The following is an 11,843-nucleotide window of genomic DNA, read 5'->3' as shown; positions in this document are numbered from 1 at the left end:
AGAGAGGAGGTGGAGGAAGACTTCCAAAATTGACAAAACTCACACTTCAAATTCACAGCTCTTACACTCTCATGAACAGCTGAAAAAACAGAACCGAGACCTTCTCCTGCCCTCTTTGTCTTAAAACCAGCAGAGACATCACCTGACTAAAGAGGTGGCACAGACATTGCAGGCAGGTGCCTGAGCACAGCAGACAAGGATGAGCATCAGAGCAGCTTTGCCAGATCAGGAGAAGGTTAATTTATTTCTGACAGTGGCCAGGCTGAAGTCCTTCCATCTGCAGAAGCTTATCCACGTCTTGGATCATATGGCATGCATGAAGTGAGTGAGAACAACCTTAGACCTAACTCTGTAGGTGGAAATGTCTTTTGAAGGATGTTATTTAAGAGAGATGTAGCAGCTTCAAAATCCTACGGGCAAATGTGCTATCAATTTCACTGAAAACTGCTACTGCTCCATGGCAAAGACGGGTTTCTCTTTTGGCCCTATAAATGGCATTCACATAAGGGTCCTACAGATGTACATGTAGGGTGGCAGCAGAGATCCTGCCCGGTAACACCCCAATGGTGTTATGGATGGATGGATGGATGGATGGATGGATGGATGGATGGATGGATGGATGGATGGATGGATGGATGGATGTCCTGGGAAGGTCCTGGCTGTTTTCCAACATTAAATTGCATGTATCACTTAACATCTTTATCATCACTTCTCCATTCATGAAAAGGGATGGCCACCGTTCCTTTGCCTTTTTTTAATTTTTAAGTTTTAATTTTTTGTGTGTGTGTGTAGCTACATTTTGAATCTTCTATGGTGTGCAAAGCATGGGAGAGGCATCCACAGCAATCTTACTCCAGGAAGACAGACAAAAAGTTGCGTTCCAGCTTCCAGCGCAACCAGTTTCACTTCTCTAAGTGCACTTCTTTTAATCAACATACTCTGTGTGCCTCTCCTGCCCAGCAGTTTCTCCCTGGACCTACCCAAACAATTCTTCCTTTCATAGGCATCGCTACATCTGTTGTCCGGAGCTCTGGGGAGTGGCTCTTTGGGGCAGGTCTCACATGAGCAACAATGGCATTTTTGGACCTGACTTATCGATACCTTCATTCCTTTGTAAGGAAAGGTAAGAGGTAATTTTAGGAGGGGTGTGTGTATGAGCATGGAAGGAGTGTTTTTAATTAACTCCCTTCATCTCAGCATCCACCCAGTGATTAAGAGGAAGCTCCGATCTGATAAATAAGGCAGCAAAGAACAATGATGCCTCTTTCTTCACGGGATCTGCAGCAATTCTCTTCTGGGTGGCTTTTCCCAGGGTGTGGGTCCCCCCCACATGCATGTCTTTACAGACAAGGCAGGAAATGCCTCTTTGTCGGGATAAACAGTGCGGGCTGGCTGTGCATGGACTTTTCCCCCTTCCCAAAAAATAATCCGGTGCTTTTTTTTTTCTTTTTTTTTTTTTTTTCCTAAGTTTAAGAAGAAATATTGCTTTCATCTCATTGATACCTTGGCAGTGTAGACAGGAGAGGCTGTAGCATGTCCTTAGCCTTAGAGGGGACACAAGGATGCCTTCACATCTCCCCTGGCTCCAGCTATGGGGATGGAGCAGGTTGCTGCCACCTCCCTGCCCTGGCCAGAAGTAAAGTTTCCTGGCAGCTCAGGCACAGCAAGGGGACACGATGTAGCACCAGACAGAGTAAATTCCCACATCCTTGCTCTCAACACTGGGGTGGGTGGTGGGACACCAAACTGAGCCCGTTCCTTCATTAATGGATGAGCTGATTGGGCTCAGGTCACCTCCTTCAGTCCAGCAGCATCACCCTACCTCATTCCTGAGCAAAGAGTGGGTGTTTTCCAAGGAAAACATTTTTTTGTTTGTTAAAATAACACAAAAGCTCACATATGGTCCAGTATTATTATTTTTTTTTTTTTTCTGGGAAAATAGTTACTTCAAAAATGGCACGCTAAAAAAGAATCTGCAAAATAATTAAAAATAATAATAAGCAGAAAAATCCAATCATTTCCCCAGTTTACCAGCGAGATGTTTCAATTGCATCTCATTGCAATTTCATTTTGAAATTTGCTTAAGCATAATCATACTCTTAAAAAAAAAAAAAAAAAAGTCAAAAAAAAACTAGCTCAAGAGTAATGCTTTTTCCTCCAAATGAGGTTTTATTAACACTTTATTTTTCCCCACAGAGCAACTCAGGAAATGCTCATTTTAGATGTGAAATACAGTTATTAAAGACATTCATTTATTTACAGCTTTCCAATTCAGACAGAGGACTCGAAAGCTGGCTAATTGAGCAGCTCCAGGCTGGAACACGGTGGAGACTTTCCAAAGGGGAGGCAGGCCAGGGAGCACCCCTTCCTCCTGATTTGCCAAGGGGGAAAAAAAGCAAAAAGCATTTTCTCAACTTCTTTATCCCTCATATATATAAGTCCTACAACTGTGGCTGTGTGAGTTATTTCCCTTCTCTGTTTTTCTCATAAAAAACAAAAAGGTGCAGTTCCTCTGGTTTTCCGTGAGAACTTGCTGGAGGATTAATGAGGTGAAGTCACGAGGAAAAGCGAGTTAAGAACCCTGAACAGCTCCAGCAAAAAAAAAACACCTTCCAAGAGCTTTTAAATACCTGTTTAGTCAAAATACCTGACCCAGCACTTGAGAAAAGCTCTCGCTGCAAATGTTCAAAAGCATTCCCTGAGTTTTCAGGGCGGAAAAAGTGCCCAGTCCTCCTCTTCATCCCCTGAGGAGCCTCTGTGTGAGAATGGGAGAGGAAAAAGAGAAGGGAAGGGAAGGGAAGGGAAGGGAAGGGAAGGGAAGGGAAGGGAAGGGAAGGGAAGGGAAGGGAAGGGAAGGGAAGGGAAGGGAAGGGAAGGGAAGGGAAGGGAAGGGAAGGGAAGGGAAGGGAAGGGAAGGGAAGGGAAGGGAAGGGAAGGGAAGGGAAGGGAAGGGAAGGGAAGGGAAGGGAAGGGAAGGGAAGGGAAGGGAAGGGAAGGGAAGGGAAGGGAAGGGAAGGGAAGGGAAGGGAAGGGAAGGGAAACCCCTGCCAGGAGAGAAAAGAGAAGAGAAGAGAAGAGAAGAGAAGAGAAGAGAAGAGAAGAGAAGAGAAGAGAAGAGAAGAGAAGAGAAGAGAAGAGAAGAGAAGAGAAGAGAAGAGAAGAGAAGAGAAGAGAAGAGAAGAGAAGAGAAGAGAAGAGAAGAGAAGAGAAGAGAAGAGAAGAGAAGAGGAAAAGAAAAAAGAAAAGAAAAGAAAAGAAAAGAAAAGAAAAGAAAAGAAAAGAAAAGAAAAGAAAAGAAAAGAAAAGAAAAGAAAAGAAAAGAGGAAAATAAATGAATAAAGGAAGAAGAAAAAAGAAAAAAAAAAGAAAAAAAAAAAGGAAAAAAGAAAAAAAAAAGAAAAAAAAAATAAATAAAAAGAAAAAAATAAAAAAGAATGAAGGACCTTTGAAAGGTCGTGGCTGTGTTCGGATGAAGAACAAGAAGAGGAGTGGCCGTGTTTACAGGGTGCTGAGCTGGGAGCGAGGCTCGGTACTCTGCTGGTCAGCTAATTACTGGGTGAACCTGAAGACATCACTTCACATTTTGTGTCGCAGCCTCTCCATGCATGAAATGGAGGTAGTGCGAAATGATGCTCACTCATCATCATAAAGATTAAGAGGTGGCTGGAGGAGCCAGGTTTTGCTGCTTGGCTTCCTAAAGGGGGTCACCTGCGGGGACATGGGGCTGAAGGGTGTGGGGTGATGGGGGTGGGAGAAGGGCCAGGGGGCCATGGCAAAGGATCTCGTGCCAGGGCTGGATAATTTTTTGGGCACCAATGGGTCTGGATGGAGGGTTATGAGGGTGTGAGCACATAACCTGCACCCCCAGAGGTGGGGAGGAGATCCAGGTGGTCTTGTTGGAGGGGATGGACCCCAGGTGCTGTTGATTGCAGTGGGGGCAGGATTTGGCCCAGGACTTTCAGGGCTGTACCTCCAGCAGCAAGCAGCTCTAGGACACATCTCCCCAGGGGACAGAGCCGCTGCTGTCACCCCCAACAAGTGCCCGGGGGGGGGCTGCAAAGAGATTAAGACTCGTGGGGTGCTGCGACCCCCAGGGAGGGATAAAACCCATGGGGACCGGGGGGTGCGGCAAATGCCCAGGGATGCGCAGGGGCTGTCCGGAGCCCCAAATCCACAAACTGGGGGGGAAACCCCCCCGGGGGGGACCCGGGGCGGGGGCCGGGCAGGCGGGGAGGAGGGAGGCCGGGCCTCCAAGCCCCTCCCCGCGGGGCCGCGGCCGCGGTAGAGGCGGGGGCGACGGCGGAGGCAGCCCGGAGAAGGCGGCGAGGGCTGCCCCGCCGCTCGGGCTGGAAGTTTGCTGCTGGAAGGGGAGGGGAAAAAAAAAAAAAAGGAAAAAAAGGAAAAAAAATAATAATTACAATCACAGGGATAGGAAAAGAGTACTACTAATAAAAAAATAATAATAACATAAAAATATATGATCGTAATAATAATATAGGAGGGATAAGAAGAAGAAGAAGAGGAATAGCTCGAGGCTGCTGCCCCGGAGGGATGCGGGGGAGCGCGGCCGCCGGGAGCCCCCCGGCTGCGGGCAGGACCCGGGGCCGGCCGTGAGCGCTCGCCCCGGGAGGGCCGGGCCGGGGCCGCCTCCCGCCCTGCCCAGCCTCCGCGCATCCTCCGGCACCGCCTGCACGGGCCGAGGTGTGCCGTGCCGAGCCGTGCCGAGCCGTGCCGAGCCGTGCCGTGCCGTGCCGAGCCGTGCCGTGCCGTGCCGAGCCGTGCCGTGCCGTGTCGGTGTGATCTGAGCCGTGCCGAGCGGTAGGATGAGGGGCATCCTCTACTTCTGCACGCTGATCCTCCTGGGTGAGTAGGAAGCGCGGGGGGACAACTTTCTGATGGGGGGTGACTGGGGGGACACCGTGGTCGCCCCCCTCGGGCTGCCACTCGCCAGCTCCCCCCCGGTAGCATCACCCGGCTCTCTGTCGTGCCTGCTCGGGACCCAAGAGCTGGGACCTATCCTGCTGTCGCTCCGGATGGTCCTGCGTGCGCTGGTGGCTCCTGGACCCAGGGAACGAACGCACTTCGTGCCGGGGAAGAGGAGCTTGGGGGGGGCGGCGTTGGGAGCTGGAGGATTTTGCACGGTGCCGGGCAATGGGGTGATGGAGAAACAGGGAAATGTCGAGGGGGTTAGCAGCCCCGGTTGTGATGGGTGTACTGGGTATGCTGGTTGCTCTGGGTGCTCTGTGTGAGTTGGGTGTACTGGGTGTACTGGGTGCGCTGGGTGCGCAGCGCCGAGCGCCCGGGCAGCCGCGGGTGCCCCTTTGCCGAGCCGTGTCCCCCCGAACTGCGATGCCCGCGGGGCTTTTTGCACCGGGAGCGGGCTCCCAAGACCCCAGCCGTGTCCCTCAGCCCCACGCGAGCTGTAAGGCGACCGCCGTCGCGGGTGGGAGACGCTGTCCCCCGTGGGATGCTGCTGGGGCCGCTGCGATGGGGACCGCGGATGCGCTCTGAGCATCCCGCTCCCATCCCGCTCAAATCCCACTCCTATCCCTCTCCCATCCCGGGGACAAAGCCTGGGGCTCCCCCCGGCCTCAGGACCGTTTAACCGGGCGTGAAGGGGCTGCAGCCCCCCGGCTGGCAGCCCCCCGGCAGCGGTCTGCCACGGCTGGGAGCCGCCTCGCTTTGGCTGCAACCCCGACAGCTCCCCTTTGGGTTTTTCTTTTTTTTCTTTTCCTCCCCCTTGCTCTTGTTTGAGGCGGCGAAGTCAGGGATCTGTGCTTAATTGAAGCAGGAGGCTGGGGGTAGGATGCTCAGGTCCTCCTCGGGTGGCCGCTGGGGCAGGAGGAGGTCCTGAGGTGTAGGGAGGTGGCTGGGACATCCCGGCTCCGCACCGACCTCCTCCGCACACCAGCACCGACCCTGGTCCTGGGCAAGAGCCCCGGGAGGGATTTTATCTCAGCAGAGATGGCTTTGACAGAGCTCCAGGTAACTCCTCTTGCTCGCTCTCCCTGTCACTAGATGTCACCAGCAGCAACTCTCGCAAGTCCCGAAGGCAGAGGGGGATTGCGACCCCCCGAAGGGACCATTCTAGCCCTGGAGCTTTTCAGGAGCCCCAGGCTCCGGACAGGACCCAGGCTGGTTCAGCTCCTGCCTCGCAGCCTGGGCTGGAGCTGAGCCTGGGCTGGGGGAGGTCCCAGCCTCCTTGGGAGGCTCTCAGGGTATCTGGGTGGGAGGCCAGGTCTCTGCAGGATCCATTTTGCGAGTGGTTCGGATCGACTGAGTCACTGATTGACTGCCTGATTGACTGCCTGGTGGGCTGATTGATTTTCTCTAGAGAAAGTGGACGGAGAGAAAAGAGCTCCTGCAAATGGCCAGCTCTCCATTGTCAGCAACGCAACTGGGATTAGTGGGGAGGATTTAAGGATACGCTCATCATCTCTCACCCCAACCAGAGCAATGCCATCAGCTAGTAGTCGACTTCTGCTCTCAGGCTCTCCAGAAGGATCTCATCACCTCCAAACTGGCTTTAGAGCCTTGCAGGCTCAGCAGATGCCATCCAAAGCCCTCTGTTTGCTCTCCAGATGTTTCCTAGGTGTTTGGGTTATGGATGGACAAAAGCTGCTCGTGTCCATGTGCAGGGATCTCCCATGGGGATCGGGCTGCTGGTGCTGGGCTGGTGCTGGCAGCCCCTGCAGCCAATACCAAAAAAACACGTGGGCTACAGCAGGGGAGCCTCGCTTTTGGTGTGCGTGTCCCCCATTTTGGGGATGACGCCGGGTGGAGGAGGCAGGGCTTGATGAAATTCAGGCTCTCCGAGGCTGTACAGGGCAGTGTCACCATCACCAGCCTGGCTGGAGAGCTCCTGCCGTCACTTCACACCCAGCTCCCTGCTGGAAGGGGCACGCAGAGGGAGCCAGACCAGGCAAAATTAAGTATTTGAACACATTTTTGTTTTTTCAGCCACTTTTCAGCCAGATCAGCTCCCTGGTCTGTCTCACCTGCAGCCACAATGTACCAGTTCCAGCAGTAAGGGCAGTGTAAGACCACACAGCTAGGGCAGGGACTTGGCTTTGGGGACATTCATTGCTGCCTCGGTGTCCCCTGATATTTGTCTGTATCTGTGTTATTGGCTAGAAATCCCACCCACAGGACACTGGTCAGGTAAAGACAGAGGAAAATCAACACTCTGGATTAAAAAAGAATATAAAGAATATGAAATAATATAAATATAAAGAATATCATTAATTTTATGAGGATTCAGGACTCTCCTTCTAACCAACCCCCAAAGCTTTGTCGATGTCTTGTGCAGCATTCAGAGAGCACATCAATCCCTGCAGAGACAAACTAATAATTAAAGGATGGCAATGAAAATATGTGCTGGAGACAAAGATAGAAACCTAGCAGTTTGCTGCAAAGTCCCTGTCAGACCATTTCAAACCCTTTCTGGAGCAGGGGGATGCAAGGCAGCATCCTGGAGCGGCATCTGGGCTGTCTTCTGCTGACAAGTGCTGAGTTTACCTGGCAAGTTTTGCCACGCGTGGTAGTTAGCATCATTTCTGGCATATGTTTCCCACGGCCTCTTCACAGATGCAATCAAACATGAGGGATCAGCTGGCGGGTTTTCACCTGGTTCGGGAGCTCACTTCCCAGAGGGAGAGCAAAAAAAATCTCAAAAAAAAAAAAAAAAAAATGCATCTGTGTGTACGAGAGAGGGAAACGCTCCCTAAATTAGTGCCTTTGTCAGTTCTGACGGGAGCAATCCGTTATTTGCATCCATAAGAACGGGATATTTATGTCTCTTCGTACTGGCACGGAGAAGAAATAAAACTTCTCCCTCAACAGGCTGTCCCCCGACACCGTGCAAATTCCTCCGCGGGGATATTGCCACACCCAGAAAACATTATTTTATTATTTTTTCCAGGGCTCTGGAGCCTAAAAAAAATAATTACCCCTGGGTAAAAATTAGTACTAGTTAAGTCTAATCATTACTGTGAATTACTGAGAGCAGAGTTCTTTTTGCTTTTGGAGAAAGAAATGTCTTCTCTGCTCTCCTGGCTGTTTTCACAGGCATCTATTGTGCCTGAAATTCATCATTTCTGCACAAGACTTGTTCATTTTTATAACTTTCTGCCTGGTCATTTTTAAACATGACTTTCAGTGTGGCTAAAGTTTGTCAAGTTTCTGTAAAAATAATACTTTGCTACCAAGATATTCATGATTTTTTTTCCCCTCCAGTGGATTTCATTTTCCCTCTGCTTCTTTAAAGAAAAAAAGGACCCCCTTCTTCTCAGCCTAAAGGTGTAAGAGAACAAATTCAAAGGGAGTCCTACTGCTAAAAATTAAAAAATAATATAAAATAATAATAAAGAAGAATAGAAGGACACAATTTCATGTAAAAATAAAATAAAAAGTAATAAAACAAAGAAAAGCTTGTTCCCATCAATCTTCAGCTCAGTACAGTTGCATTTTTTAAAAATACATCTGTCAAAATCCCCTCTGGTAACAACAACTGGCAGTGGACCTCCAGGCTGGATGGGCTGGTGGTGGGAGCCACGTGATGGTGGGTACAGGAGCAGGACGTGTCCACCAGGACGTGTCCACCACCCTTCAGCTCTGCTGGCCCTCACTCCTGTAAAGGCTCAAACATGGGACTTGTGGGGTTGGGTTCCTGGTGAAGGCATGCTTGGAAATCAGGAGGCTAGGTTTGAAAAGGTGGATGGTCCTGGAGATGGACCAGGAGAAAAACTGACTTTGGTGTGACTGTGGGTGAGTGTGCCCAGGTGTGCCCAGGAGGGGTTGTGTTGGTCAAGGTGATGGAGAGCAGGGTCCCAGGACATTTATATGGAGAGCACAAAAGATTTGCAGAAGATAAAGCCCCCTCTTGCCCTGGGTGAGGATATTCCCCGGCCACAGGGAAGAAAAATGGGAGTGCAGGAAGGAAAGGCAGCTTCTAAGGTCACATTGCACTGAAATCACCTGTGACTCCTCCAGGATTTTGGTCTAATAAGAAGCGATGCCACAGCTGGCACCTGCTGAGCTGAAGGGAGCTTGGCAGGTGTTGAGGCAGGCTGGTGTCTTCATGAATATTTCCAAGCACCTCCCTGCATCTTAGACAAGCTAAGCTGGTAGGAAGCTATCCCCCAGCTGCAGATCTGCCTCGAGGGGCCCAGTAGTGCCTCATTTTTCCCTGCTGCTGGGAATGGCACCCATGCAAGGCGAGGAATAGCCTCTGGGGTGTCCTGGACATCCCAAGCTTCTTCTGGTCCACTTGATGGGAGCTGGTAGGGTGGTAGCTGGGATTTAGCTGCCTACAGGAGATGGTTTGGGTGGGAGAATGATGCTTAGAGATGTAGACTGAAAAAAAAAAAAAAAAACAAAAAAAACCAAAAAACAAAAAAAAACCACAAAACTCTCTGGACCCCTGGTCCACCTCTTATAGGGAAAAAGTTTCCTTGTGTCCTGCTGGACTAGATATATATTCCCCAGCTCAGAATTGACTTAAATGTATCCTGAAACCCTTGAGCCTTGTATCTTTTCCCCTCCCTCCATGCAAATCCCTGATGTCCCTCTGCAGGCAGCACCTCGGTGCGCATGCTCCTTTCCCTGTCCGAAGCCATCTGGGAAGCAGTTTGCCTGAAAGACGCGGTTAAAAAATAGTGGTGCTGTGGTTTTGATTTATTGGATCCAACTGGAAAAAGCTGCCTGTGATACCTGCCCTTGCTGAGTGCCTTGACAGGGTTATTAGCAGCGCTCCCCATGCTACCGCTGACATATGGGTTGGCAGGTCATTTTGACACAAGTGCGGGCAGCTGGTTTCAAGTTCATGGGTCCAGTTTATTGAGGAGAAAAGAACCAGTCAGGCTTTCTGGTGCTTCTTCCCAAAGCAGGATCAAATTGCTCATCTTTCATACGTGGCTGGGCCCAGCCATCTATTCTTGGTCCCCACGGGGGTGGCAGTCCGCTTCGGTTATGGGGTTTTAAGCAAGTCCAGATGCTAAAGGTCTGGGAGTTGACCAGAGAAACCATTGGGCTTTGCTTTCCTTTTCACTCTCCCTACTTCTTGTACAAAGAACAAAAGGCCAAGTGCATAACTCAAGTCAGGACTCAACATTAATGCTTCTGTCCAAGCTGCAGGACTTTAACTGTAAGTGGTCCGTGCTATTTGTTTGCAGGACGCCTCACACATGCAAGCTTCATATATCTTCTCCCTTGGAGGATTTTAGCTGCTAATGGCTGGAAAACCCACCAGGAACTGGGGTGCTCATGGGAAGAGCTCAACTCCTCAGGTGGCTGCAGGGGGAGTGGATTTGGGAGTCCAGGTCTGCGTGATTTGAGGTTTGGAGACTCATCTGAATAGGGTCCAGAACACGCTCATCTCCTGGGGTAACTCCAGGGTGCTTTCAGAGAGCATGAATTGAACACAATCTCTGCAAAATAATCAGGCTTTGCTTTGAGTTTTGCATCAAACGAGGCTGGCTGATGTCTGCGCAGCAGCCACCTGGGAAATCCCATCATCCTTGATTAAACACAGCAAAGGAAGCCCAGGGCAGCTACAGCCCCTGGGGAAAGGGAGCCTTCACTTGGATGACGGCTGTGAGTTTTTGGAGCAAACCTGGTGCCTGGGCCACCATTCGTACAGGGTTCATGTGGTCCTGTCCGTGAGAGTTTTACAGAAACACTCAAATCAATCTTAAAGGGGTTTGATTTTTTTTTTTTTTTTAATATTTTTTTTTTCCTGTAGCAGCCTTTACTGAGTGCTTTGTTCTATTTATTTTTTTCTCTTCCTGCCCATACTGGACCCTCCAAAAATATCAGATCCACCATGATTGTACCTTCCCTTTCCTTCTGGCCATTGCTCACCAGTATCACCAGTAACTGGTCTCCACGCCCCCCAGGTGCTGGATGGAGGCGATCCTTCAGCTTACAACCAGCCTGCCCCCTCTTCCAGCCAAAGGGATTCAGAATTGCCTGGAGAGGGAACTCAGAGCTTCTCAGAGCTGCCTCTCCCCGTGACTTTGGGTAAACAGGTCTTAATAACAGGCTGGGTATTTCTTCTGAGATTTTAACTCCCGTGCATGTGAAGAAAAATACATCTCCCCATGACAGCCTTCACAGCAAACTCTCAGGCGTTATTCAGCTGGCTCCGTTACCTGTAAGCTGGAAATAGGTAGCAGATGTCTCCTGCAGCACTGCATGTTTCTTCCTCCCTTGCTCCCCGAGTTTCCCTTTGATGTTCGTTCTGTACAGCAGAAGGCACCTTAAGAAGATGTCACAAAAGGCAGGAGGCGACATCAATCCACGCACGCTGAATCTTCTGTAATAAAGGCTGCAGGATAGGACGGCGTGTTTGCCGTCTCCTAATGGAGAGGAGAGCAAAGCAGCACGCTGAATTATTAGACAGGGCTTAGAATGAATCAAAGCCATTTGACCTGTTTGTGTAAAGCCCCAGACAAGGCTGAGTTTGCCTAAGTGTTTCCTCTGCACGGCAAGGAATTACGCTCCTCTTTGCAAGGGTTAGTTGATTTATGCCCTGGGTTTGACACACGAGTTATAGCAATTTCACAGCAGCTTCTTTTTTTCTTTTTTTTTTTTTTTTTTTTCTTTCCTTCTGATTGTTTTGTTTCTTCTTCCTTTAAGAGAGAACAACCCACTGAGGCTGCTGGAGAGCTGAACTGCATGCGTTAGTCTGTTCCAGACACTTCTTCTTCTGGAGGGGGGCATTGGCAAAGTCTTAGGGTGGGAAGAAGTGCTTGGGGGCCATCGAGACCACAGCCCATAGGATACCCCCACGGTGATGTGAGGGAGTTGTTCTCCTCCTCCTGAGGAGCTGGGATGAGGAGGAG

At 50.1% G+C, this 11,843-nt stretch overlaps 1 protein-coding gene across 1 annotated transcript in view; it reads left to right on the top strand.

The window, feature by feature from the left end:
- The first annotated feature begins 4,776 nt into the window (after positions 1-4,776).
- GFRA4 (GDNF family receptor alpha 4) overlaps positions 4,777-11,843 on the top strand; it is a 68,489-nt gene continuing 61,422 nt past the window's right edge. Inside the window, exon 1 of the mRNA XM_032186598.1 lies at positions 4,777-4,863. Coding sequence (XP_032042489.1) covers positions 4,824-4,863 — 40 coding nt within the window. The 5' untranslated portion in view covers positions 4,777-4,823. The remainder of the gene's footprint in view (positions 4,864-11,843) is intronic.

Source organism: Aythya fuligula, chromosome 4, assembly GCF_009819795.1.
Source record: "Aythya fuligula isolate bAytFul2 chromosome 4, bAytFul2.pri, whole genome shotgun sequence".
Lineage (NCBI taxonomy): Eukaryota > Metazoa > Chordata > Aves > Anseriformes > Anatidae > Aythya > Aythya fuligula.
This window is presented reverse-complemented; position numbering and strand designations above follow the sequence as displayed.